At 52.1% G+C, this 26847-nt stretch overlaps 10 protein-coding genes across 10 annotated transcripts; 4 read left to right on the top strand and 6 right to left on the bottom strand.

Moving 5' to 3' along the window:
- Nucleotides 1-13: 13 nt before the first annotated feature.
- On the bottom strand, nucleotides 14-1833 carry P174DRAFT_500626 (NADPH-adrenodoxin reductase). The gene is made up of 3 exons (XM_024830980.1): nucleotides 1495-1833; nucleotides 999-1433; nucleotides 14-948 (listed from the first exon to the last, which is right to left on the bottom strand). Exons 1-3 carry the CDS (start codon nucleotides 1798-1800, stop codon nucleotides 76-78), a joined length of 1614 nt encoding a protein of 537 aa, XP_024687653.1. The 5' UTR covers nucleotides 1801-1833; the 3' UTR covers nucleotides 14-75.
- Nucleotides 1834-2046: 213 nt separating this feature from the next.
- Nucleotides 2047-4431, top strand: P174DRAFT_447613 (uncharacterized protein; the record flags this gene model as incomplete). The annotated part of the gene is made up of 4 exons (XM_024828683.1): nucleotides 2047-2395; nucleotides 2458-2649; nucleotides 2700-3899; nucleotides 3967-4431. Exons 1-4 carry the CDS (start codon nucleotides 2222-2224, stop codon nucleotides 4429-4431), a joined length of 2031 nt encoding a protein of 676 aa, XP_024687652.1. The 5' UTR covers nucleotides 2047-2221.
- Nucleotides 4432-4576: 145 nt separating this feature from the next.
- Nucleotides 4577-6661, bottom strand: P174DRAFT_400112 (Lectin C-type domain protein). Its single transcript, XM_024823890.1, has 2 exons — nucleotides 6487-6661; nucleotides 4577-6427 (listed from the first exon to the last, which is right to left on the bottom strand). The coding sequence occupies exons 1-2, from the start codon at nucleotides 6547-6549 to the stop codon at nucleotides 4697-4699; spliced, it is 1794 nt and encodes a 597-aa protein (XP_024687651.1). The 5' UTR covers nucleotides 6550-6661; the 3' UTR covers nucleotides 4577-4696.
- Nucleotides 6662-6770: 109 nt separating this feature from the next.
- P174DRAFT_437505 (Sec62 family protein translocation protein) lies at nucleotides 6771-8542 on the top strand. The gene is made up of 3 exons (XM_024826316.1): nucleotides 6771-7371; nucleotides 7427-7983; nucleotides 8046-8542. The coding sequence occupies exons 1-3, from the start codon at nucleotides 6918-6920 to the stop codon at nucleotides 8232-8234; spliced, it is 1200 nt and encodes a 399-aa protein (XP_024687650.1). The 5' UTR covers nucleotides 6771-6917; the 3' UTR covers nucleotides 8235-8542.
- A 517-nt stretch (nucleotides 8543-9059) lies between these two features.
- Nucleotides 9060-11479, bottom strand: P174DRAFT_416755 (peptidase family M20/M25/M40 protein; the record flags this gene model as incomplete). The annotated part of the gene is made up of 2 exons (XM_024824527.1): nucleotides 9060-11116; nucleotides 11179-11479. The coding sequence occupies 2 exons, from the start codon at nucleotides 11477-11479 to the stop codon at nucleotides 9060-9062; spliced, it is 2358 nt and encodes a 785-aa protein (XP_024687649.1).
- A 1431-nt stretch (nucleotides 11480-12910) lies between these two features.
- Nucleotides 12911-13781, bottom strand: P174DRAFT_447609 (4a-hydroxytetrahydrobiopterin dehydratase; the record flags this gene model as incomplete). The annotated part of the gene is made up of 3 exons (XM_024828682.1): nucleotides 13299-13781; nucleotides 13174-13236; nucleotides 12911-13102 (listed from the first exon to the last, which is right to left on the bottom strand). Exons 1-3 carry the CDS (start codon nucleotides 13722-13724, stop codon nucleotides 12911-12913), a joined length of 681 nt encoding a protein of 226 aa, XP_024687648.1. The 5' UTR covers nucleotides 13725-13781.
- Nucleotides 13782-15255: 1474 nt separating this feature from the next.
- Nucleotides 15256-17450, bottom strand: P174DRAFT_36902 (putative MFS multidrug transporter). The gene is made up of 3 exons (XM_024822258.1): nucleotides 17147-17450; nucleotides 15584-17061; nucleotides 15256-15521 (listed from the first exon to the last, which is right to left on the bottom strand). Exons 2-3 carry the CDS (start codon nucleotides 17043-17045, stop codon nucleotides 15415-15417), a joined length of 1569 nt encoding a protein of 522 aa, XP_024687647.1. The 5' UTR covers nucleotides 17046-17061; nucleotides 17147-17450; the 3' UTR covers nucleotides 15256-15414.
- A 3536-nt stretch (nucleotides 17451-20986) lies between these two features.
- On the top strand, nucleotides 20987-22449 carry P174DRAFT_37035 (uncharacterized protein). Its single transcript, XM_024822329.1, has 2 exons — nucleotides 20987-21679; nucleotides 21744-22449. The coding sequence occupies exons 1-2, from the start codon at nucleotides 21263-21265 to the stop codon at nucleotides 22278-22280; spliced, it is 954 nt and encodes a 317-aa protein (XP_024687646.1). The 5' UTR covers nucleotides 20987-21262; the 3' UTR covers nucleotides 22281-22449.
- A 76-nt stretch (nucleotides 22450-22525) lies between these two features.
- Nucleotides 22526-23452, top strand: P174DRAFT_36946 (uncharacterized protein). Its single transcript, XM_024822285.1, has 2 exons — nucleotides 22526-22887; nucleotides 22945-23452. The coding sequence occupies exons 1-2, from the start codon at nucleotides 22619-22621 to the stop codon at nucleotides 23345-23347; spliced, it is 672 nt and encodes a 223-aa protein (XP_024687645.1). The 5' UTR covers nucleotides 22526-22618; the 3' UTR covers nucleotides 23348-23452.
- Nucleotides 23453-23942: 490 nt separating this feature from the next.
- Nucleotides 23943-26049, bottom strand: P174DRAFT_456621 (carnitine O-acetyltransferase CAT2; the record flags this gene model as incomplete). Its single annotated transcript, XM_024829451.1, has 5 exons — nucleotides 23943-24075; nucleotides 24135-25134; nucleotides 25274-25795; nucleotides 25855-25900; nucleotides 25957-26049. 5 exons carry the CDS (start codon nucleotides 26047-26049, stop codon nucleotides 23943-23945), a joined length of 1794 nt encoding a protein of 597 aa, XP_024687644.1.
- Nucleotides 26050-26847: the final 798 nt, after the last annotated feature.

The raw sequence follows: 26847 nt of genomic DNA, 5'->3' as shown, positions 1-26847 counted from the left end.
CTTTATTTAATGTCATGAGAGTGAAGATTCATACAATCTATATATATATATATGTACATTCTAGGGCATCAGTCATCAAGATATAACCTCCAACATCTCTTCCACTCGCCCAAACTTATCTCGAACTTTCCCTTTCTGCTGCCCCAGCTCCCGCTCTGCCTTGTCGATGCGTTCCCAGTCCTGCCAGGTTGTTGGCCGTAGACCGCGCTTCTCCGCTTCAGGCCGTACACCGTCCCAGCCAAGACCGGTGCTATTGGCGGGCCCGTTCAGCAATGATCCTTTGCCTGCTTGACTCGCCTTGTCGGCAGCCAGAGTGTCAGCGGTGGTGAATGCATCGGTCATCGTTGTGGCAATGACACCAGTTGGGCCACGCTTGACCCAACCCGCACAGTAGAGCCCAGGTAGATGGGAGATCAGCGAACCGTCGGGTAGCCGCTCATTACCTCCTGCAGTGGTCGGGACGGTAATTCTACCGAAGCCGTCGTTGGGGAGCACACCGCGATCAGAATCGAACTGGATGCCTAGATCCTCCAGCCCTGGTAGAGGGAGGGATTTGTAACCGACGCTGCGGAAGAACGTGTTGGCTGGTATGTCGACTTGCGCCCGCTTCCCGCTTGAGAGGTACTTTGGTGTAACCTTGGCACTAGGTGTGTGAGGATTGCTCGGATCCAGTTCATTGCGGGAGAACCTGACGGACGAAAGGCGGTAAGGATGGACAGGCGACCAATTCAGGCATTCCGGAGAAAGAAGGAAATCTAAAGACCATGACTTGGTAGCAGTATTGGGGTCATTGGCAGATCCCTTTACCATCAGCTGCATTAATCTTTTTTGTGCTCGAGGAAGCGTAGATATAACGTCGTCCGGTGGAAAGAGGTCTCGAGGAATTGGATCAAACGACACAGAAGGCAGCTGGAGAAGCTCTCGGACCTCTTTGATCGTAAAAGCGGCCTAAGGGGCAAATTAGCATTGCATACCGCAGAAAAACTTGTCAATCGTACTTGCAACGGCCCGCGACGGCCTACAACCCGAACACGCTTGATCTTGCTCCTGACCAACTCCTCCACCGCGTACTCTGCGATATCTGTTCTTCGTAGAGTATTGATATCCGATAACAGTATCCTTGCCACGTCTAAGGCAACGTTTCCCTGGCCGACAATCACAGCATCCTCACCGGCTGTAAGATCCGGCGCGAGATCACGGTGCTCCGGGAGGCCATTGTACCACCCCACAAACTCTCGCGCCGAGTATACGTTCCGAAGTGCATCCTCACCAGGTATACCCAGCTTCTTATCTTTCGGCGCCCCGTATGCGAATAGAATGGCGTCGTAATGTGGTTTCAGCGCTTGGAGAGGGAGATTTGTGCCGAGTTCGATGTTGCCGATGAAGTTGAACCTCGGAGATGCTGCAACTTCGGTAAACTTTTCCTCGCAGTTCTAATGACAAAATGGAATCAACATGGTTTCCGCAGACTTGCTTAAAACGCATTAAGCGTACCTTGACTTCCGGATGGTCCGGCGCAACTCCGTACCGTGCCAGGCCAAAGGGGACCGGCAATTTCTCATACATATCCACCACGGCATCATCGACTTTAGATAGCAGCCTATAGGCTGCATAGAATCCAGCTGGTCCTGACCCTACAATGGCAACGCGAAACGGACGATCGGCCTGTATAGTCTGGCTCTGGTGACGGCGCTGGATTGTCAATTGCGCCAGTCGCTGACCGTGAGGGCGGTATAGTGATGTGTACGTAATTTTTGCACTGCATTGGGCGCAAAAATAAGGAGCGCGTTTGAGACTCATCGTTATTCAATGGCGATATCCATTAGAAAGTAGGACTCTTAAAATAGACCATAGACAACTAGTCATCTAGCTATGACTCCATTTCGTTCCGAGCTCTGCACGTGACCCTTATCAGTTGGTTGCCGCGCCGACTATCGCCAGTGTTGATGCTCCACCCGATTGGGAGCTGCCTTCGATGGGGCTCGATCTGTGAGGATGATTGTCACCTAAGGTAGCCTGATATTTGATGACAGTCTCCTCTTTTCTTCGTGCATTCTTCCCGTCCCATGGTTCCGCGTGTGCTTCTCGAACCACATCCACATCGTACCTTGCATGCTCATTTTGGTTGAACACCCCCCAGCATTCCTTTCTGTCTGGGTCATTCAACGTCCACATTCCACTCCTCGCGTGGATGCGCCGATAAGCATCATCCATTGCGGCCATGGGGAGATCATTGCCTCCATTCCTTTACGGTCCTCCCTCCTCGCATAGCTTCTATGGTCCGACGGAGCGCCCATTCAATCCAAAGGCAGTGACGCAGGCGAGCTGGACTCGTCCGAAGCCAAAACCTAAGCAGAAAGGACCTTATGTTAGCTTCAACAGACACCCTGACTCGGTAAGTTAATTCTTGAACTGCTCTCGATGGCGCACACGTGCTGATTAATGCTCGATCAATAGTATTCGAACTTCCCTGATGGAGCGTCCCGCTGGACTCCCATGAGCCCCAGCACAAAGGGGAGAGTGTTCTATGGTCGAAAGGTACAGCTTGGTCTGCGTGTACTGGCATTACTCGGCGCTCTAGGCTCGCTCTTTTGTGCCATTGTCATCAAGAATGTTGCTATCACTATCATTTGGATCGTTCGAGTCGGGGTGAGTCCCACAAATATGATGGGACGCGAGTCCAGCTAATGTCTGTGCAGCCTATCGTTGCCGTTCTTCATACCCTCTATGGAATCTACCACCTATGCCGCTCGCCTGTCAGCAGACCGGCTGGATCACAGGCCAGTTACATGGTCTTTGCGGCAACGCTTGACCTTGGCTTGGTTCCATACTATGTCTTCTCCGCATACATCGCGTACAAGCAGATCACCAACAATGCCTACCACTGGAGCACTCTGCTGAGCGCGGACGCTGGTATCACGGACAAGGTCGCTCATTCCACTTTCATCCTTAGCATTGTCAACGGAAGCTTTCATTTAATCTCTCTGTGCATTTCCGTTTGGTTGGCTTTAATATTCCGGCAGATCTCCCAGCTGCCACCAGATCTGAATCCTCTCGAAGACAATCTGACTGCTCGTCCTCATAAACGAAACAAGTCGGAAATCAACGAAAAGCATCTCAGCCAGTCTACTGTTGCATCGGCCACGTCTATGGAAGAACCCCTCATTGGCCCTGCTCGGCAAGTGCCATTCATGCACACCCGCAACCAGTCCTCAGAAGATGGCTCGAGCCGGTTTTCCGTTATTAACGAGAAGAGGCGATCACACCAATCGATGTACAGTGACACGGTTGTCCCACCCGTACCACCTGTCCCTCAACACTCCTTTCTGGCGCAGCATGACCAGCAAGCGTCGGTGCAATCGCCCTTGACAGATTCCCATAACGACCACGCTCAGCAAGGCTCTGGTGACCTTCCCGACAGAGCTCAATGCGTGAGCCCTGACTCGGACAACTGGATTGTCTACCCTTCTCGGTCACCCTCGCCTGCAGAGGCTGGTTTGAATGAGAACATAGCCCGTCGAGAACCCTCGTCTGCCTACAGTCAAGCGGAGAGCCTTATCTCTAGAGGTAGCAGCTTCAAGGACTGGCTTACTTCCGCCCAGCGCTACGAACTGCACCTTAACGAGGCTATCTCGGAGGAGGTTCGCGGCGAGTACGAGGCACTAGCTTTCCACGAACACTATGCGAATGACGAGGACATTCATGATATCCCTCAGGTGACACGATTCTACGACAACGCCGAGCAAGACATTGGCGACCACAACATCAATATCTTCCTCGACCACAACACCCGCGAGCGACAATTCTCCGCCTCCCTCCAGGTCAACCCTCTAGCCCTCAACCCTCCCACCCCACAGCCGGTCCAAGACGAGATCAACAACGCACCCCAACCCCGATCCGTGCCCCTCTCGCCGATATTCCGAACCTCGCTCCTAACCCTTCCGCTTCCCCACCCTCCCCGGACAGCCCGAGAAGAAAGGCCGCTTCTACGGAGAACTCAACAATCAGCCTTGGCTCAGCGTTGCGCGCAGTGTAAGCGGTCAGAACGACCCCGACTCGCACGATCTGGACCGGAAGAGGAGCAAGCTCGTCAAACGCAACAGCCAGAAATTCAACACGTACGGTTCACTGAGGCAGCATGACGCCGACGATCTGGACGTCGAAAATGAGATCCCTCCTGTCCCTACCGATCCTACGGTTGCAGACGGTGACCGCAAGGGTCGCGTTGTCAGTAACTCTGGGGCTGACATCGGTCGGCATGATTTTGGGTCAGGCTCCTCCTTGGCGTATGGCAATTACATCGCTAACTTGGGCGTGGGACGACAACGCGATGTGAGTGGAAAGATCGCCGAGGAAGGGAGAGGTGGCGTGGTCACCGAGAGTCCGAAGCCGATTAGAGCTGCCGGATGGGCTCGCTTTGCTGGGCTCTAAACTTGCAGCTCGGGATTCATGGCAATATTTGGATGATCAGATTTGTTGACGATGGAATGGTCATTTTCATGATGGAATGGAATTGTAACGAGTTTTACGCAACGGATCTTTCATGTTTGATAATACATTCTTTTGGCATAAAGGTGTGTTAGGTAGTTAGTAGCTTCCTCAAATCCAATAAATATTGTTTCGCAGCCATTAAAGACTTATATGAGCGTTTTATATCGAAGTACATGTGAGAAAAGTATATATGGGAATGGACGAGCTACGAAGGAACACCTTCGTACTCCCACCCTTGAATGACCCTTTTGCCTCTCCTCGAATTTCTCCGGTTGGCGTTACATTTAACAAATAACGTGAGCGCAGTGATGATGCAGATGACAATTCCGGCAATGGCAGCGACCAACACCGTGCGCCGTTCTAGCTGGTGTGGATCGGCTACGTACGGGCAGGGGGTATCAGGACCCCCTGTTACCCAGCAAGATGCAACGTCCAACGAGTTGAAATCAAGCCAGACCTCGTACTTTGCGGGGTCCGTCGCTGTAGGGTCCACGGTGTCCTTGGATCCATCGAGCAGGGAATGGTATAGGTAGGTATTCTCAAGGCCCGTCCGGGGTATGGAGAAAGATGTATTCTCCGGGCAAGCGTGGTGGTAGGCGTCCGAGTATGTATACGCTTGCGACGACAGGGACCAGGTGAAGGGATGACTTCCCACACGGCAGGCGGCGTGGCGCTCTTCGCTGCAGTTAGTGGAGCGCCAATGGCCCCCCAGTGAGAGATCCAGTACTGCGCATCGCTCGGTGTGCTGCGAGTCGTCGTCGATGCCGGGAGGGGAGCCGTCTCGAGGTTCACCAATGGCCCAGGACCACGAGGCAGACGTGGAGATGTTTTGGTACGGTCTTGCATCTGAATCGGCAGTCTTGTTGAACAAAGTGCTGCTGAGCACCGGGGATAAGCCGCAGACTGTGAGGTTGACGACCAGATCGCATATTTCTCTCAGAGCCTTGGTTTCGTTCGAGCTGTTTATGATGGGTATGCTGCTCGATTGAGCCCACGACGAGTTGGCTTGCGACACCGAGGTAGCTCCCGGCTGGTAGAGGCAGCCAGCAGTCAAGCTACCATTATCAGCCGCTGTTGTCGAAACGGCAGTTGTCAAATAATGAGGAGGAAATATGACGTCGTTGTCTGCGTTCAAGTCATAGCTCCCCAGCTGCGAGTCCACGGAGCCATATTCCAGAAACAGTCGTCGCTCTTGCGCAAGTTGCACGTATTTCGAAGAGGGCCAACCATCCGGCGTACTTTGCCTTCCATCCGCATCCTCGTGAAGGGTAAAGTATTCCGCAATAGGCTTGTATCCATCGTCAACTGCATACCACGATTCGTTGAGGTTCTTGCGCTCCTCGGCTAACTCGGACGGCCTGTAGATGTACGTAGAAAGACGCTCATCAAGCAAAGCGCTCACGTGTTCTGAGGGTAATGGCAGCTGCTCGTTGGTCACGGATGCAGCTGGCTGATCTAAGGATGTAGCACTTGATGCCACATGAAGGTTTAGGGTGATGAATGTCGTATACACATTCCATTGAGAATTGGTGAGTCGGAAATGCTCTGCGAAAATATCAACTAGTCCAGAAAGGTCCAGATTATCGGAGCAAAGATAGGGACCGAGCTCGTAAAGTAGCGAGCCTGACGGATCGGCGACTGCTGTGACGGCGCCGGTGACTGCACTGGCCGTGGCTGTGGGAGAAGGTGTCGTCGAGACAGTGACAACTTGAGGGTTCTGCGGTTTTGCGACTGGGCAAAAAGTCCAATTTCGTTGCTCCACCGACCAGTATATATCAATCAGGAAACGACGGTAGCCGATAGCGAGCAAGTTCGAAATGCATTTCTGAGCAGCAATGTCGTCGTAGATGCTCTTACCGAAGCATGCTGCAGTCAGCGAGACGGCCGGTACGGTAACGAAGTTGATAGGAATTTGGCCGGCCACATCTCTTTCACTCTAATGAAACCATCGTCAGACAGATTTCATGCAGTTATCAGTTCGCGAACTCAACGCACGAGTAGGACAGCCACCCATGTAGAGTTTACAAGGGAAGCATCAGGATCATAACTCAGGCCCATGGAGCTGCATACAATGGGCAGCGAGGATCAAACTAGGAGATATAACTCATTTCAAGTTGGATTCGCAATTGCACCGAGCAATTCGAGTGATGGAGAAAATGTTAGTCGAGGCTCAAACTGCGGAGACGCGGGCGGTGCGATCAGTGAATGACGATCGACCCTTTTCCCTCTTTGGGCGGGCCAACACCATCTATCTGGCCACTTTGTGTTCATCGCTCCCCTGTGATTCTCCGGCTTCTTTCATCTTTCAGCCAAACCACTTTGACACACTCCCCTTCCAGCTTCATACTCATTATCCGGCATTCATGCATCAGTCTTTCCTCTCTTAATTGATTTATTGACGCAAATTATCTAAATTCCCTTTCAACATGGCGGCTCCAGGTGGGCCTAGCCCGCAGCAGATTGCTGCCATGCAGCAGCAGTTCGCCGCGGAAGCAGCAAGACGAGGAATGACCCCCGAGGAATTCGCAAGACAGCAGCGCGAACAACTGAATGCAGAGGCCGCGAAGCACGGCATGACGACCGAACAATACGTTCAGCAGTTGAGGATGCGAGCTATGGCCGCGCACCAGCAGCAGATGGCCCAACAACAGGCTCAAGCATCGCAGCAGCAGGGACAAGCGGGCCCCCAGCAGCAGCAACAGCAACAACAGGGACAGCCTGGACAGCCCTCTCCGCCTCAGCAACAGATGCAGCAAGTCCCTGTGAACCCGTCGAATCCTCCCGACCCTAAAGCGATCGCGGTCGCCCAGTTCTTACGCTCCCAGAACCTCAAGTCTCGCACGTGTATCCTGGACGGACAAAGAAAGGACATGTTCAAAGGTATTTACTCTCGTACTCCTTACGATCTCCGAACCAGTACTGACGAGTAGCATAGTCAAACGCGCCATCCGCGCCCTCGAATCCCCCGCCTACGCCAAAGCCGCCGCCAAAAAGAACTCCCTCCTCCCTCCCGTCACCGACCGCGCCTCCGCCGAAAACGTCTTCAAGCTCCTCCCTCTCTCCCTTCTCGCCCTGCGCGTCTCCAAAGTCGACCCGCACGCCGGCCACAACCACGCCAAACCGAAGACCCGCGTCAAGGGCCTCTGGACCGTCAAGATCGAGCAGCACCAGGAGACAGACCCCATGATGCACTACGTCTGGCTCTACGAGGGACCCCAGTGGAAACAGAAGGCCATGGCCGCTGCCGTCGTGGCGGGTATCTTTGCCGTTGTCCTCTTCCCGCTGTGGCCCATCATGCTCCGCCAGGGCGTCTGGTACCTCAGCGTCGGGATGATGGGTCTGCTGGGTCTCTTCTTCGCCATGTCCATCTTCCGTCTGATTCTGTTCTGCGTGACCGTCTTCGTCGTGCCTCCCGGCCTCTGGTTGTTCCCTAATCTCTTCGAGGATGTCGGATTTATTGATAGCTTTAAGCCTTTGTGGGGTTGGCAAGAGGTATTACTTTTTCTTCCTCCCCACAATCTTCTCTTTCGATTGATGTACTGACTGTGCCATAGAGCAAGAAAAAGAAGAAAAAGTCCAAGAAGGCCGTTGCTGGCGCTGAGGCCGCAGAGCCACAAACTGCATCGGGCAAGGGAGATGACGCTACCCCTTCCGCGACCACAACAGCAACACCTGCGGCAGATTCCTCCGGCGTCTTGAAGCGCGACCTGGCGCCCAAGGTGGAAGAAGCCACTGAGGAGTAAATGGCATAGATGGGTTGCACTAGGGCATGATCTTAGGATGCATCGTATCGTATCAACGAGTTGCTTTGCCTTTTGGGTCATTGTGGTTGTTCTGGGTCATGTTCTGGACCTTGGGTTTCGTGTTCATCGGATGAATAGCCACGTATGACTATGTTTCTTAAAATATATGTTCCTTCGGGTTGGAGTAAGGTTTCACTTGCTTGAATTGATCACATCCTCGTGGGTCATAGAGAATTATGCAATTCCTGTATTATGATCCTTTAATCGGGAGGATGCAGTGCCCAGTGCTGATGTCAAATCGGAAGATTTCACCGTGAGAATCACCCTAGGTTGAAATATTTAACATGGAAGATGACCTCCACTAGATAACTGTATGAGGCATCAACCCCCAGGATAGACCCACATAAAGAACATGTACTAGGTAAAATAATGAAACAGAAGAAGAAAAGAAACAGTGGAATATGGCAACGACGTACAGCGTGGATATCTTCAACTGCGACTGTAGAAAAGGTCAAGAAGACGGGTAGATGCAATGACAAAGTAACAAAGGTGTCTGGTATCAGTGGTATATATAGGAAAGCAAGTCGCCGAGGCATCGCAAATGCAATAAAACTTCAGGTGTGAAGACAGAATTTCCTCAGTAGTGAGGGGAGTATAAAAGCACTTTTCCAAAATGCGCAAAGCTATGTCTTCGGGGCCGAGATGATGTACAGGCGGCTCTATAATATCTACCGACGCCTAGAGATGCAGAATGAGCCAAGGGGAGAGAGTAGAGCAAATCGATGTGAGGTGGTATCGTTTATAATCCGGAAGATACCTGAGTATCTATACTTGGAGCAGCGGAAAGATTGGTATGGGACGTGGGAGGATTGATGCTGGCAAAGCTTCTTTGGCGGTCTCGTAACGTCTTCGAAGGCGGCAAGTGGGAGGACCGAGCTGTGAGGGAAGCACTTGGTAGCAGAACAGGCCTATGTGGATCGATTGGACATGGGATTTTTGGTAAGGGGCAATTGGGGGCGGTGCCGCTGGGGGACCAACAGACAGTCCCGGCATGCTCTTGCGCCGGGCCATGCTGGGAGGACGACTGCCGTGGTCTGTGGGATACACTCTATCCCGTTGGAGCTCAAGGCGGGGCTGATTTCCGTAATTTGTGGTTGGTCGAGTGGGTTGCGGGTCAGATGAAAGCTTGGTTAACGGGTCAATGGCTATGCTCGGAGGACGAAAGTGCGTTGTCATGGTGTACGTTATCGGTAAACGTGGGTTGGGTAGACTCCTGTGGTCGTTATTTCTTTGCAGAGGATCTGCCAGCGAATCCTCAGAATTGGATACCCGCAACTGTCGTCTAGGGGAGGCGTTGCGGACGGTAGAGGTATCCTCATGTATATCGTTGAGGCCCATTCTACTCATGTTGCGGGTTGGCGACTGAGGTGGGGAGGGAAACGCAGCCAAAGCATCGAGTTGCTCGTCAGAATCCTGATGACAGAGCCCATTACTCCGGTCACAGTCCAGACGAGGACCTTGAAGAAGTTGAGCTTGAGCGGTCTTCGCAGCAAACCTCTTGCTGAATGATGGAACACTGAAGTTGGGCGCTGGAGGCGAAGTGCTTCGCAAGATTGGCTCTGGCACCGTTGACGGCGACCACCCAGGTTCATGCCCCTCTGTGCTCGGGGATCCTGCCAGATAGGCGGATAAGCGTTTGGTCAGACTTGCCGTGGTCGGGCTCGGCGGTACGCTCGGTTGGTGTGCTCCAGGGACTGCCACGCCATTAGGAAGTGTAAAAGGACCACTCGGCGGAGGGACCGAAGAATACAACCGCCCGAAGCCATTGACAGGCGGTGTTACATCCGTCTGTGTGGTCGACATCGAGTTGGAACGGGACTCAGCGCCAGACTGATAGACGAGCGACCGGCGTTGAACAGATATATAGGAGCTGCGGCGGGATTGATCGCTGAGAGCTTGATCTTTTTCGTCGGAACCTGCCGACTGATGAGGCTGTAGATAGATGTTGGAGAAGCGGTTGGGGTCTCTTTGTACCATCTGTCGGATACTCGGTTTCGGCCGCAGCTGATGCTCCATGCCCTCGTCGTACGGGTTTTCAGAAATGTATTTTTTGCCTCCGCGGGCTTCGATCTGAGCTCTGACAGCCAGGAGCCAGGAGCTCATTTCTTCGGCATTGGAGAACACAAGAAGGAAAGTACGAGTCCATCGCCGGGAATAGGATCGATGAAATCCCAGGCGGGAAAACAAGGGCCGATGGGTATCAACTGTCGCCGTGCTGTCTTCTTCCGAACTTTGAGAAATTTGCAGCACGTAACGCTTACCAGGAATCGCATCGCTGGCAAAAGCCACTGATTTGGGGCCCACCTGCAACATCTTCTCCGGTAGTCGATCATGCCTCCCGCTTGCTGAGTATTGCAAGATATAACCAGATGTGACCAGCACATAAATCTTTTGGGACCACTCAGTCTTGCCGATAGTGTCGGAGACCGTTCGCATATGTTTCTTCTCCTTATCTTCCTTCTTCTTCCGTTCCGCGGAAGCTTCCTCATTTGGCGGCTGATTACCTTGAGGGTCTACATCGTTGGAGCTGCTGTTGCTCTTTGCGGTCGCCTGGATGCGCAAAATGGAATCAGCAGACATAGCCGGGGCCCAGAGACAGTCGTGCTTGATTGCCTGTGGATAGGCCTGAAATAGCGGAGGCGGCTTCCACCCATGGTCACCAGCGACTGGTCGACTGTCGCTAAGCTTCCCTCGGGACTTCGATGCAAGTTTCATCCGACTCGCACCGCCCGGAGGAGAGGCAACCAAGGTCGACATCGACATTGCGGTCTTGGGGTGGCACAAACACTTGGCGATAATGGCGTGTCCGACACGGTCACTGTCTGTGTTACAGTGGTGTGCGCCTCGTCGATTTCCGCGAGCTTCGTGTCAATGTTGGGCTTACGAGAGGGCTTCTCCCAGGCAAAAAGTCCCCGCAAACCCGACTTGGATGTCTGACGCTTTACCGGAGTTTGTTGTAGTGGCACCCTCTCTCCCTGGCTTTCATTTTGGTAGTCCGTGGGTCGCAGACGTTGCAATCGAGGGGTTGCAGACACGGTTGATGCTGCATCGGGAGCCGCAGACAGAGTCGGGGATTGCACTGAACCGTGAGCATTCGGACGGCTGAAGTTCGTTTGCAGAGGAGCTAGTCGTTGGCCTCTGCGCTCGCTGACGGATGGCTGAGGGGGCTGCTGATCTAAGCTCATCCTTCCGGAGAAAATTGGCTCTCACCCGACATCAAAACGCGATTCCAACTGATCGGTGATGACGCGATAGAGAAGTCGTTAATCTGAGGATACGGAGCTTCAGGGGCGCGCGCGATTCATATGGAGAACAGTTCAACTGTGGTGGGGTAGTGTTTGCGCATCGATGTGGAAGCGAAGACTGGCATTGCAAGTGGACGCTTGTATCGACGGGTCCAGTGGTGATCGCAGCCTGAAACCGAACCCACTGGTTTCAGAACATATACCAGATCGAGAGTGGTTAATGCAATTGTACAGAACGCGATTGAGTGAAATGAGGACAGAACCGAATAGGAAAGTGGGAGAGATCGCGTGGTGGAGGCTTGGAGCGGAGACGGCCGAACCGAATTTTGGGAGCTCACGCTTGGAGTAGAAGTACAGGTGGTAGTTTCAATTCAAGGGAAGGGAATTCAGGTGTAAAGAGTGACAGAGAAGATCGCAGTGCGATATTAGGGCAATTCATGCAACTCCATTGCGCTTCTCCTGGGTTTAGAATGAGGGTGTTGAGGTGGAAGAAGAAAAAGAAGGGAAAAAAGAGAAAAGAAAGAAAGCAAACTCGGCCCCGAACAGGGAAGCCAGATCGAGTCACAATCAGGACTTTTCCTCTTCTGTGTGAGTGCGGTCCTTTTTTCCGGTTAATTTTTCTTTGCCTTAATTTTAGGCTTTGATTAGCTATAAATCACAGTCAGTAGTCCCGTTTTAGTCCACTTCTTGTTGAGATTGGAGTGAAGCTAAATCTGCCTGGAGGATCTGAAATAGTTGGCCCCCTATGGAGTAAGTTAATAGGAGCAGAATCAGGAAATGAGCTAGTCTCGATCTGATCAATTTCGGACTATCATCGGTAGTAATAATAATAGACAATTATTGCCTGTCGAGAATCCGAGATACTATATGCGCCAGGAAGTCTATAATTGGCAATCTGCCCCTGAACAACACTTTTGGGACAGGTCCGGTCCCACTTGGCCGGAATAGCATCATGTTTATTTACGTAGGGCTATGGTGAGAGAAGAAAACACAGTTCCTGCTACGGAGTAGGAGTACCGAAACTCTCTTCATTATTCTCTTAGTACACCTGAACTACACCGCGCGGCCCTTGATATGTCGAGAACGGGCGACCTACTCTGCAGCAGATTGCGAATAGGTTGTAGGGGGTACAAGGTGACGGAACGCAGCAGATTGCAGCAGTCCATACTCGTTCAAGGCATGAGGGACGGCGATCAACGTCAACGGATCGTCGTCGGCACGATTTCGTACGATCGTATCATATCACTTCCAGTTCTGAGCGGCTTGACTTGATTCGGTTGAGTCGTGAAGCCATAATTGACAGGTCAATCATTGTTTCTCGAGTAATACGCAATTCGTTCAGAATAATAAGGTACAGAAAATAAACGCCTCCTAGGCTTCACGCTCATGCGAGGGAGTTCCCAGCAAAGTCACCGAGGGTAGCGAACACTTCTTCCCCTGCGCCTCGGCAACAGCCCCCATCAACTGCGCTCCGTCCTCACAATGCTGCGCCATACCAATGTCTTTCGACGACAGTCCTCGCGGATTATGCGTCGTCCAATGTACATCCACACTTCCAATCCGCTTATCACCACAAACCATTAGCATATCGCAACCTTTTCCCCATTCAGAAGCGGGGGGGAAAAAACACTTACAACAGTCATGGTAGGATGATGCTTCTTTATCGCGCTCTGCGACGCAACCACATTCACAAAGCTCTGCACCAAACAATCAATCAGCCTCCCTAAATCTCTCGCGAAGAACAACAATCAAAACCCACCACAGCCTTAAAATAAGACCGAAAATAAAACGTCTTCTGGATCCCCATCCCCGCCCCATCCAACACCCACCCCTTCTCAAGCAACGCTTTCAATCCCCCATGAACGTGTTCCGCATCCTCACCCTGCGAGATCTGCACCTGCGTCTGCTCCTGCTCCTGGCCCTCAGAAGCACCAGCAGAAGTCGAGTAACTCGCACCCGCACCCGCCATCACAGGCGCAGGCAACCCTCTCCCCTCACGGAGCGCGCCGCCGCGGAGCGGAGAGACTGTCGTGCGGGGGGAACTCCGCGTCGAAATGGATGATGACGATGACGACAACGACGAAGACAACAACAATGATGGAAAAATGACTCTACCAGATAAAACACCGGGACGAGAAATGCAAGCCCGCACCCGGCGTTGCAGGACTCCCCGCGCTGCGTCCATGCTCGAGGTACAATTTAGTTCAAAGACTCTAAGAGACCCTTATCGTCATCACCAACAAGAAGTTTGACATTGAAAACGGGGAGTTGGCAGCACTCGCAGGACGGAACAGTCACGTGATACACTCAGGTATCTTCCTTAAAGGCTCCAGCGTCCACCCCCCACAGACACCGTGATAGATGGATGGTTCCTGCGGAACAGCCTCATCCTCACCCGAATCTGGCAGGTTTTTTCCTGTACTCCCTACTCCGTACTCCGTAAAAATACCCCGACTCCCCAAGATAAGAGATCGCCGGATGCAACCTCCGGAGCCAGACAGCCCAGATCTATCCCACAATTTCCGCAGACGGTTAACTCAAAAGTCAGAAGTCCGTGGAAGTCACCTCCGCCATCTCTGTAGATGCATCTGGCCTCCACCGCGGAGTTTGTACTATCATCTTCCCGGCCATCTGTTCAATGACGTTTGATCTTTTTTTTTTTTTCAGACCACCTGCCTCGTACCTTGGGCTTTGATAGGCTATAATACCTCCTTCTCATAACAGATCCATGGGGACGGAGAACCTTAACAATGCGCTTTAACTCTAATACTCACTTCATGTATGGGTCCCTCCGCATCGAGCCTGCATCCCCAATACCTTGACTTCTACTCTTCCGCCCATCCCGCCGTTCAGCCGTGCTTGAGTCCCTCTGGTGGATTACGTCGACATGAGGCTTTACTGCCTACAGATCGCTTGAAGCATCGATAGAAAAAAATCATCCTCATTTTTCGTATTTTTTCACTAAGCCACCAGCAGCCGAGGAGTCTCTCGCTAAGTACTTCGATCCGCCGTCAAGACACAATCGCTAGAAAGTAACATCCACCTCGCTGGTAACACAAGCGCAGAGAAGACAGACCACCTTTGAAACAGGAAATCTCGTAAGCCGCAGAAAGAAACAAAGCTTAAGCCACATAAAATCCCAGATACAATTAAAAGGCCATCGAAATGGTACGAAGCCGACGCCTGTTTGACTCGGGTGTACCGACCAGACTCCCGCCCATTCACTCTGCAAGTGTGCAATGCAAACGAGTTCCGAGAGTCGGCAGTCTGAACACCCAAGGTGTAGCACTAAGGCCTTCCACCACAGACGGACATGAAAAGAAGCAAGAGACAAGAGAAAATAACACTTGCAAAGCCCGGCCCTGCTCAAGAAATGAAAATTGCTCACAGAGGCAACGAACAGAAGAGCCGCAAAGCTCACAAAGCTCCCATAAAAGCGTGTTGCTGCCTGAAAACCCTGTGTCACTGTGGATCATTCACTCCGACCATGATTGGCATCAACGACAACGTCTCCTCAAATACCCATCGGCTCCAGGCCGCTCGGTTGTGGAATTGTGATCATGCTCATTCCGCGAAGGAGATACTGTTTCTGCGCGACTGAGCACGAGAGCCTGCGCGAGACGGGCCACGGGATGCCACATAGCTGCCCTGTCGGCTTCCAAGGGCCTGGCGGATTCGGAGATCCTGGCGAGATCTTGCAAGAGAATTCGCCCTAGAGCCAGTGGGAATTCTAGACAACTGTCTGACATTGAGTTCGACTTCGATATCGTGGCGAGCAACCGACAGCTGTTGGGCGAATGTAGAGCGCTGGCGGAGGTAAGGACCGCACCAGTAGATGACATAGACCGCAATGACGAGGACGAATGAGATGCAGACTAAAGAAAGTCAAGATCAGTCTCTGTCCCTGGCATGCTGTACAAACAGATTAAAGACTTACACAAAATCGTAGATGCGTACTCAAGATGACGCTTGCCGCCAATGTCTGTGAAAATCGTCTGTCAGCTGCTGTGACCCTAAGGCGGATCAATGGACAAGACAACTTACTCTCGAAGAAAGGTGTGGCAGGAATGGTAAGAACACCAGCCAAGAAGTCTCGAGACCAGCCATTTCCACCGGTTGCCGAAGCAGAGTAAGGACCATAGGCACAGACCATGTAGTCAATCGTCGCCATGTAAATGCTGTAGTTGGCAATGCCGACAATGGCTGAGAAAACCATGGTACCAATCCAGTGGACGGGAGGACCCTGGCTGGTCCAAGCGAAACCAATCAACCCGATGGGCAGGCAAGGAGCAGTGTAAAGAAGCCACCATAGGCGAGACTCGTATTGAGCCCGTTCGTCATGAGGCTTAGCGCGTCGCTCTTTGACGTTTCGTTTAATGACTGGGATAAAAGATATCCATGCTATGAAGTACCCAACTAGGATGGGTAAAAACGACAAGCCGAGTTCAACCGTGCCAAAGCCCCACTGCTTGTAAACAAGACCGAACGACTGGATGAACATAAAGATCAGAGCGTCGCTGAAGCCACTCAACAAAGACAGAGACAGGACGATGGGCTCAGTCAAGAACATCTTGAAGGGGCGGATCCAGGTGGAGAGAATTTCCCGCATTGCAAACCGCTCCCGGAACTCAAGCACCTCGTTAGGGCCCCATATATCCTCTCCATTCTTTCTTCTTCTCTTGGCAATTCTGTCCATCAAGATCGTCGTGCGAGTCTCCGGAACACAGATTAGGTGAGCGAGCTGAACAGCTCCTCCAAAGATCAACTGAATCCAGATGTTCCAGCGCCAAGGCAGGTATTCTTCGACGAATCCACCGACAACAGGTCCAATGACGGAGCCTGCAACAGAAGAAAAGACGACACAGGCCACGGCGTACTGCTGATCATCTGCCTCCCATAGATCGGCAATCATTCCCAGCGTGACGGAGCCACCGGCAGAACTCAGACCACCCAGGGCGCGACCCACCATGATGGAGGCAAAGTTGGGAGCAAGAGCCACAGGAAGTTGGAAAGCATTGACGAGAAACAGACTTGCCTGGAGAATCGGCTTGCGTCCGAGTTCCTCGCTCCAGGGAGCCCAGAGTTCGCAGCCAAAGGCATAAGTGACGAGGAAGATCATGGCACCGCAACGAGCAGCCTGCATACTAACTCCATACTCTTCGGAGATGCCAGTCAGAGCATTGGAATACAGACTGGTGTTGAAGTTCATGGAAGTCTGGACAAGGAAGATCACGCTGATGATTGTCCACTTTTTCCACGACGGCCAGGAGTACCCCAGCTCATCGTAACAGTCCGCCTCCTTGATGACCTTGTCCGCCCTCGAAGGCACAGGCTTTTCTTCGACAGCTTCCACAGTCTCGACATTTTCAATGTCGGCAGTCGAGGGCTCTGGCTTTTCAAACGGGTCAATGCCCTGGTCCGCGTGAGTAGAGGACGAGGCCTCAGACTCATGAAGATGCGAGTCTTCTATCTCCCTGACCCCTTCAGAGGGAGGAGGCACTGCCATTCTGAGATAGCCTGCTCTGTATCTCGCGTGTTAGAAACCTAAAAAGATGGTTAGAGGGTGTGAACGCGTAACAACCATTAGGTAGACAATGTAAAACTTACTTTAATAAGCAAGAGATCTTTGACTTAGCAAGGCTATCACAAGCAGTAGATGTAGATAGAAGGATTATAAGCAGATTGAACACTGAGGAGGCGACACAAAGAGGAAAACAATGAGATGGAAGCTTTATCTCGCGAGTTAAAAAGTGGTTGTGTGAGAGAAGTAAGACTAGCACTTGGTGAAGTGTTAATGTAAGCAAAGGGTTTGGGGAGAGAGAAGTGCAGATCAAAAGGTGGGAGAGAACAGGAATAAAGAAAAACAACAGTCGATGAACAGAGTAGAAGAAGTATGAATGCGGTCAACAAGAGGCGCCTCAGGCTATCTATATTATACTGTGTGGGCTGGCAGGAACCCCAGAAAGGGAAAGGACGGGGAAATACCTGATGCTACTCTACCACCCATGGACAAAGCCCACTTTGTGCCTGCACTTTACTTCCCTTCCAATGGAGAGAACCCGGGGTAAATCAGTACGGGGCTTCTCTGTTAATTTCCAAACTTTCTTTCGTCTACTCTAATGATCCATTCAGGTTACAGAACTGCTAAGAGCAGAATATACTCATCAACCTTTGCTGTACGTCTCTTGCCAAATCCTGTCTTTTTTCCCATGCTTTGCCTCTGTTCCTTTACTAAAAATTATTTATCTCATTGCAGACCATGCTCGCCCCTTCCTTTGCATAATTGACTAATTTTTTCTCACGCAAAGACTGCAGCCAGAACGCTGCGCATTGAACATGGTTTGGACCACCGACGCAGCCGGATACCGAATCAGGACAGGACATTCGAGCCCACTCGCCACGCCATCTAGGAAGAATGTCCTTCCCCATCAGTTGCGAATGATGGGACGTCTGGGAACCTCAGGGGCCAGTCAGCGTCTGCCCCTCGTCATCTGAGCCAACGGAAAACGGCCGATAGGAATCCCCACGGGCAACTAGAAGATGGCCGCAAATGGCCATGATCTATGGTGCTCCACTCGGGAGTTGAGTGCTAGCCGAAAGAGTACCACTACAGAGGCCGCTCTGGGCCGACAGCTTCAGGAATGCCCGTTTCGGGAAACCAAGCGGCCAAGCCATGGGACAGCGTCGAAGGGAAACCTACAGTACAGTCAATTCTGCCAGCAGCAATACTCTTCTGCAGCGTTGGTCTCGTTCCCAGTGGATTTTTACAGAATTTACAGAGTACAGACTGACAATGAAGAGGCTAGCAACCCGTATTGACGCAAGGAGTCGGGATAGTTGGCCGGCCGTGCTCATGGATCATTTTTGGTGTGGCTTGCCGAGGCGGTCGGGTAATGGCGATCTTTTGAACTTTCTTCGAGGCTTAGCCGCCAGAAATTCCCAGGATGAGTTAGGATTTGTCGAACTACGACAAATTACGACGTGCACATTGAGACGATCAATGTTGGAGTGCGAACAATCATGATACTACCATGTTGGATACTGGAGTAATCCAAGAGATTTGTCCAATTGCAGTCTTCATCCTCGGTTTCGTGGGGTGCTTTTTCTTCGGGGCAACCGCGGGTGACGTCAAGCCTCTTTTTTTCCCTTTCTTCCCGTTCAGCTCTTACGCAGATCGTCATTCCGAGTAGGACCTGGACTGTTTTACGACGACAAACTTTAGTCATGCATTTGTATAACTAACTAGTTGGTTTCTGACCTGATCGTGAGATGTTGTCTTACTTTCCAGAATGTTTCATAGAATATTGTCAGATGTTGACAATCCTTGTCGGCTGCATGAGTACGTAGGAGGCTTTCTCCGTAACCTGGAAATATAGTAGTATTTTGAACACCTCGGACGTGACGTTGCAACAAGCAGATCAGATCCACTAAAGGTACATTTGTTAAAGTAGTAAGGTAAAGAGATCATACGGCATAATAGGTGGCAAGGATAAGATAATTTGTGATTACATACGAGAATGCATAGGTGCCTTCTGATATTCCGAGTTACCTTACTCTTTCAATGCAGCGCATGGAGTCAGCATGCAGCCTTCCTGAAACCCATGGGAATGTTCTCAATGTCGGTGGCAGTTTCAGATGCCTGACATAGGATAATTCCGTTCAGTTGAATCTAGACATTGGTTTGCCTAAACGGTGATCCAAAGCTTGCTGTCCAGGGTCAACCCAGGTTACGAGTTTCTTCTTCGTACAAGGCCCGTACGACATGACAAAATCGCTCAGTCAAGGATCGTTGCCAAGGTGATAATAGGGCCTTGGGGCGGAATTTGCAGCTCCAACCCAAATAGAAGAATCGAAATCCCTCATGAAGCTGAATTAGATTTCATCGTGTAGAAATTCCACTGGGGCCCTTGACACTCCTTACTTCGTAGCCACGTTACCCCGGCCCCATCTGCTGATCTACAAAGGCTTCACGTTTTTCCTCACCCTACTTCAACCTTAGGTCTGGAGACTGGAGAATGTTCGATTGCACACCCCTCACATCAACGTTCAGAAAAAAAATCCCCGGAAACCCACGCCCACGAGGAGAGCAAGATCGGTTCCATGTCACGTGGTCCACCTCATGAGGTCAAAGTAGAAATCAGCCTGTTTCTCTAAACCGACGGATCCGAAGGCTCAAGCTTTCTGGCCGATTTGGCACACTCTTGGGTGGTTGGCTGCGTGACTGGTCCGCTTGCGGGTCTTGGCCCCTCACTATTCCTAATTCAGCAGCGGAAGCCGGTGTCGGCTGGAACTGTGAAATTCAGACTTAGTTCAGAGTTCACACTTACCGACTTTCTTCTGAATTCTAATGCTCCTGCTCTGGTGCCTCAGGTATCAGGTCTCAGTTCCCTTTCCCCTCCGCTTTTCCTCCAGGTGGTTGCCCATGGGGTAGACAATAATGTCTCAGTTTCCCGGAATTGTGAATTCATGCATCAAAGTCATCTTAATCAGTAGTCAGCTGACAATCCCCTTTCCTCTTTTTCTGTCAAACTTCCTGTCATGTGGGAGTGAACTAGTTGATGATCCTATGATCTACGGTCGCATTGTAGCTGACATCTAGATTTATACTCAGAGTATAGCTTTTGACTATCGCCATCACGAAGACGCCGCATTAGGCTTCTCGAAGCTCATCGCTGTCTGATCCTAGTCATGTGGCGTTGCTCTCTCGAATTGAGATAAACTCCATCGGAACTTTCAAGTAGATCAGCTGTAACATTCCGGCCCTCTAAGAGTCTAAGTGGTGTCCCTGATCTTCTGACTCGAAGTAGTAGTTCGCGCATGGGAGAGGTTCGTGGCTTGGACTAGATACGATCATGTCTTCATTGACCGTTGACACCTGAAGAACCCAGCCAAGCTTTTGAGAGTGCAACAGTATCATGTTGAGATCATCGTTCCGGCAAACCAGAACCGACTTGTCGAGTCGCTTTCTCCATCCTCATGAGAGGTCCCGGCTGGACTTTGGCATTGCATTCCACGGCAGCACTTCCGACTCGCATATACCAGTCTCAGATACTCTGGTGACCCACGAATTATCCTATGTAGAAATGACCATGTTCTCGGACCTTGTCTACAGAAATAGGAGATCAGCATATACGCGTAAATTCCCTTATCGGTCCTGGTCTCTCGAGTAAACAGCCTATTCCACCGAAGTCACTAGATCAAACCACAGTGCATTGCATTCTAGGCATTCTGTCTCAACGAATCCAGCTTGTAGGCCCAAGTGGTCTGGCTGAATCTCTGTAGGCGATAAGCACCGTTGATCTGTTTTCATAGAGATTTGGTCATCTGGCACTCTGTTGAACTGATCTTACTCACCTTATCTCTGAAGATCTCGAGCTTATCAATTCTGAGGCTCTGATATTGTGTGCTGATGCTTCGCAACGAGCGGGTTGATATGATATGGACCATGATGTGGCTGATAGTCAGCCCTAGCTATATGCCCTAAAATGAAGCCAGAAATGGTCAAACTGTGGCGCAGCATGCTGAATTCAGAATAGCGTGACTGACTAACAGATGCTGCTCTGGTTGCGGCATCATCATAACCAGAACCCATATCCAGAGCTGAGTTCAAGTGAACAGTGATTGCAATCATCATCATTAACATCATCCTCATCGTCATCGTCATCGTATCACATCACTCTTCTTTCTTCCCAGGCTCAGCCTACCAACTCTTCAGGCCAAGGAATGCCTCCTGATCTCAATTCCCTTCCACCATCCCGTTCCCCCTCATCCCCGCGTCCACCACGGACAGTCCCCGCCTCTTCCGAGTCTGTGTCAGCGGTCTCCCCTGCAGCGTCATCTACCGCCATGAATAACAATACTAATGCCACGGACCTGTCCCGTCGGTCCTCACGCGCTTCGCCTCGTACAAGGTTGTCAATTTCAGAGCACCGCCGACCTCCCACAGGTACCAACTCAAACCTGGGCGAGTCCGAAATTCCCTCAGCCGAGCACCGTTCCTCCCTGAGCCATGCACTTCGCACGGCAAGTCCCACGATCGGAGGCAGCCCGATATTTGCTACAGGCGACCCGCACCACCAGCGTGCTCCGTCTCTAGGGGAGCTCCACCAGGAATTGGAGCAAGAACAAGAAGCGCAAGTGGTATGATTATCTATGCGCTATCCTCAAAAACGCAAATTGGCTATGTATGCTGATTGGGCAATAGAACCGACTGTTGCAGATGATTCGGAGTCAACAAGCCCAACTACAACAACTCCAGCAGCAGCAGCAACAATCAGGCACCGCTGTTGAAGATTCCACACCACCGTCCGAACGGTCTGTCGGTGTCCCCATAATACCACCACTCCCTGCAGCTGGTAGCGGTCGGACATCCACTCAGTTTCCTTCATCCCTATCCAGCCACCGGGCGTCGCGCCCTTCCAGCCAGACTGCCTCTCCTAGTCTTCGGCCGCTACCTTCTGCTTCTCTGCATGGAACGTCGGTCGACTCGTCCCGTGGGCCCGAAGGGTTGGACCTGGTAGCAGGCACCAGTGAAACCTGGTCCCGACGTGGTAGCAGGGATGAGGTGGCTTTCTACCAAGCCGAAGCATCCATGCTCAATCGCGAAAACCAGATGCTTCGGCAGCGTATACGCGAATTAGGTTCGTCTGCTCTTTTTCCTCCGTCTGTCATCTCTGCCAAGTCTCGGCATCTGTACATCTCCTATGTATGCTCGGAGCTGAAGATCCAAACCAAACGCTAACAAAGCAAAAGAACGGCATATTAGTGAGTTGACCACGTCTGGTGCCCAACCGGAGCAGAGTGCGCCACCTGCCACACAGGGGACCGAAACCGCCGATCATCATGCATCTGCCGATGTGGGGTCGACTACGGAGCCCACGAACAAGCCTTGATTGGGAAACTCAAGGCATGGATGTGCTGTCGGCTGTCCGCCCACTTCTTTGAATTCCAGCTTACACTTTCTCGGCGTGTCTTATGATCCGAAATTTTTTTTCGTTAGTATCGGCGAACTGCAAAGTTCGTGTGAGGTACTCCGTATTTCTGTTCCTTTCCCGCTGACGTGCATTGATACCCTGAACTATGATTATCTGTGTATCCATTGGATGTATTTGCTGTCACCACTCAATAAAGGGCTCAAAGCACCACGAATTTCACGCACTTCTGTTCGGCCTACCCATACGTCTATTGGCGGTTCGTATCATTTACTGGGGATTTATAATTGCCAGGCAGCAGTGTCTGTCCACCAGGCAGGTCTTCGATCGTTCTAGAGCCTCCTTGGCGGACTCTGCATGCATAATTTCTTCTTATTGCATGCAGAGGGCATGCGCGGTAATCGTCGGCCGGCTACTGTAGGCATCATCGAGCTCAGTTGTAATAAAAGTCAGAATCTCATATTGTGGATTCAGCTTGGCACTACGCGTTCTGTCCTCCATTTCCTCGACAGACCAACCTCACCACCTCTTTGGCAGAATACTCTTCATCCAATCACTAAACTGGCACAGCCGCCATTGTCCTAATAACCCATGTCAAACATACGCCCTAGCCAAGACATCCAAGACCTCGGAAACGCGAATCCCCCTCTCCTTGCCGAGTGCATCCCTCCGCAGCCTTGGTCTTGACTATACCCTCGGGCTTCTAGACCTAGACCCGGCGACACAGATCCATATGCCCCGGATACACTACCCACGCGCTCTCGCTCACTCCATTCCAACTCCCCATCTCCCCAGCGTGATCAGTCAACCTCAGCCGGATGCTGGAAAGACTGCATCGCACCGCAACCTGATCAGTCGCGAACACCCAACTCGCTGAACCATGGTCTCGGCCTCGAACCCACTGCTTGTTTCGTCGCCCTTGCCGATATCAAGTCTTTAAAGCATGATGCGGTGCGATCGTTGCGCTCAAATCCGCATGCAGACGCAGACGCGAGTAGATAAGGATAAAGATAAAGATAAAGCAATCTAGACCGCTGTAGAGCGTTAGCTGTAGAGCGCCGTCGGAGCCGGGGAAGTGAAGTGAAGATGAGTGTGCTAGTTTCGTCGTCCACCCTCCCCCGTCACAGCACCTGGAGCTCAAGCGTGCGGTGGCGAGGTTTCTTGACCGTGTGTTGCCCCTGGCTAGACTGCGACAATCGTGAGGGTAAGATAAGAACCACCCTAGAGTCGGGGGCAGTCTTCGCGTTTGGCTCGGTTATCGAGGTCGGCTCGCTGCTTAGGGCATCATTACTGCGGCGCATTCACTTTATTCAACATTGGATCCCTCGATGGGCAGCTAGTTGCCTGCCTGATTTCCAAGATCGTTGTTTCCACAACTACATTGCGGATTACTGGAGTTATAATTCAGGAAAAAAAAAAAAGTCATGCCATTTATAGGTATAATCTAAGACTGTACAAGGATATAAAATAATTTACAGCTTGGCCTTCTCGCTCTCGGCCAGCAGGTCAGGCATCAGCAGGTCCCTCAAGTCCGTCGCCGCCTCGTTGAGGTAGTAGCTCATTCGCTCGGCTCCAAGGCGCTTGCAGACAATGTTGAAGTTGAGGCTGTAGCCGTCGTTAGCAATTGAGAGGAAGCATAGACGAAAAGGGTGACAAAGACATACCTGTTCTCGTTGATCATATAAGCAATTCCGAATCCATCGTCGATGACCTGGCTCCATCCGTAGCCGTTGAAGAACTCCGAGCTCAGCTGGCTGGTCGACAGGTACCAGGAGCCGCTGTAGGCGTAGGCGGGGTCTTCGTACAGAGCAGGGAGCTTCTCGCCCTCGCGCAGGAGCTTCTTCAGTCCGAACAGGTGACGGTCAACACCCTGACCATCGCTGGCGAGGGCGGTATACTTAGAGTGAGCCGCAAGGGCTGCGCGGAAGAGGCGCACGACCTCCTCGCGGGGGACGGAGGGGTCGGCCTGGGCCTTGCAAAAGGCAACGCTCTCGTCAGAGACGCTACGGATGGTCTCGGTACGACCCTCCTGGAACTTGCGGGTCGAGGCCGACTCGTATGTGGGGCGGTTCTTGCCGTACATCTTGAAGTACGCCAGCTGGATGATCATCTGCACATAGGCGTCGGGGCTGCACTTGAACTTCTTGATGAGACCCTTGCCGTATCCCTGGTAGGACTGCACCTTGAGCTCGTGAGCAGACATCTGCTGGCGGTGCTCCTTGGAGGCCGCGTCGATGGCCTCGAGAACCTCCGAGTTCAGGTGGAACTCGATGGGGCGGGGGTCGGGCAGGTTGGAGCGCACGGGCTTCTCGGAGAGGTCGATCTTGTTGTTGAAGATGAGGTTGTTGAGGTGATCGTTCATGCGGTGGGTGGGGCTGCCGTCCATCATGCTGTGCTCACCCATGAAACCGGCGGTGCCGTTGTCGTTGACGATGAACTGCAGGGGCTTGTCGAACCAGCGGTTGGTGCCATCTCCGTGCCAGTACTGGTGAGCCCGCTCCTCCAGCGTCACAGGGGTGGCATCGTCGAGGCAGACGACGAAGCCGCTGGACTCGATGTCGCGCAGAGCCTGCTCGTTGGCGGGGTTGGCTGCCAACAGCTTCTTCCGAGCATCGGCCCACAGGTCACGGTTGGCGACAGTCAGAACGCCGACGGGGGAGCACGCTGCGCGATCTGGTAGATGCGCTTAAACTGCTTCTCCAGCTCGGAGACGTTGAGGCGCTCCCCGTTGACAACAAGGGGCACTTTGAAGAACTGGTTCTTGCGCACAACCACAATGTGCTCGTTCTCCTTGGCGGGGTACTTCTGGGGTAGTCGGCGCCCTCGGCGGGGATACGGCAGCAGTTGAACATGTATTCGTACGAGCTCATGGCCATGGGCAGTTTGCGCATGTACTCGGGCTCCAGGGAGCCATCATCTACCTGGCGCTTGAACTCAAGAGCAGCGGTCGTGATGGACGCCGCACGCTTGACGGGGTTCCGCCGCATACGGTCGTCCTTGTATGAGTAGAAGTAGGAGACGTAGGGAATGACGGGGTCCCGGTAGCCCAGGTAGGCGGCGTGGTTCCACCATTCCGTGAGCCAGTTCTTGGTCTTCGGATCGGCGGCGCGAGCCAGCAGTCTTTCCTGCAGAGGCTGACCCTCACCACCGGGACGGATAAAGGCCTCAACGGCCTTCTTGGTACGCTCGTACTCGGCCTCGGAAACCACGGCGTGGACGGATTTCAGGTAACGGCGGCCGGTATCTTCTAACGAGGGGACCGGCAAGCGGGGGAGTGATTCTTCAAATCGGAGCATCTTGCCCTTGGAGAGATCTTCTACGTATCCTGCGACAAGTCAGTCCCGCCCAGTCAAGGTAGCAAAAGGTGCGCATGTGATTACTCACCCTCGGGGACTGTGGAAGCCTTGCGACGAGCCATGATGGGAACCTGCTAAACACTCAATTAGCATCTCCACGCTTGCTTTCCCCGGAATTCGTGAATCTTACTGCAGCAGAGCGCGCAAGGAGAGAGTTTGTAGGAGCGAGACGAGGCCGTGTGAGAGTGGTGGAGAGACGGCTTCGAGCAGAAGCCGTGAACATCCCTCTGACTGTGAGTGATACAGATGGGAAAAGAGAAAGAGGAAGATCGAGGGAGAGGGTATATTTTGAGGAGTAGAAAAGAGAGAATATGGAATTAAACGAAAAAGCGAGGAAGGAGTTAGAAGTTTAAGACAGGAGAAGCCAACAGAGACACACTCGAAAGTTGCCTCGGCTGGAGGGAATCTCGTCTCAGCCGACCGGTGGGTAACTAAGGTACCTATGGGTACTTGGTTTGGTGTGGATTACATGTATTTTACCTTGGACGGTATCATCCGTTACTAAAACAAGTGCATATCATCATAAGGCCAAACCGCAGCAGATAAAGGCGCGTGTGACCCATGGAGTCTGCCGTATATACATTCCATTCAAGGGGTTACCTACTTATGTATCTTAGATGCCTAACCAGCTACTTAGTATCCTAAGGTCTTCATCGGAGAACGGAGCACGGAGACCTGCGTAGTTGGTCAGCTCCGGTATTTCCGGGGTATCTCTAGCATACAAAATACGTCAGGTAACGAACAGTTTCTCCCACAGTCCCCAGACTCTCATGAGCCTCGGCCCGTTGCGGTGGAAGATGGCCGTTTGGCAAGCGGATGATGCACGAATCGGAATGACGGAGACCGAAGTGCCCAGGTGCAGATGATCCCTAAGCTATATCTGTGGCCTTATGCCGGTGAAGTACCTCTCTATTTGGGAATGATCAGAATGCTCTATCGGAGCACTGCTACGGCCGTGCCGCCCGATATTCGATCCAAGGTGGAAGAATGCGGGGGGAGCTGCCGACCTATACGGTACGTA

This window comes from Aspergillus novofumigatus (assembly GCF_002847465.1).
Source record: "Aspergillus novofumigatus IBT 16806 chromosome Unknown P174scaffold_1, whole genome shotgun sequence".
NCBI lineage: Eukaryota > Fungi > Ascomycota > Eurotiomycetes > Eurotiales > Aspergillaceae > Aspergillus > Aspergillus novofumigatus.
This window is presented reverse-complemented; position numbering and strand designations above follow the sequence as displayed.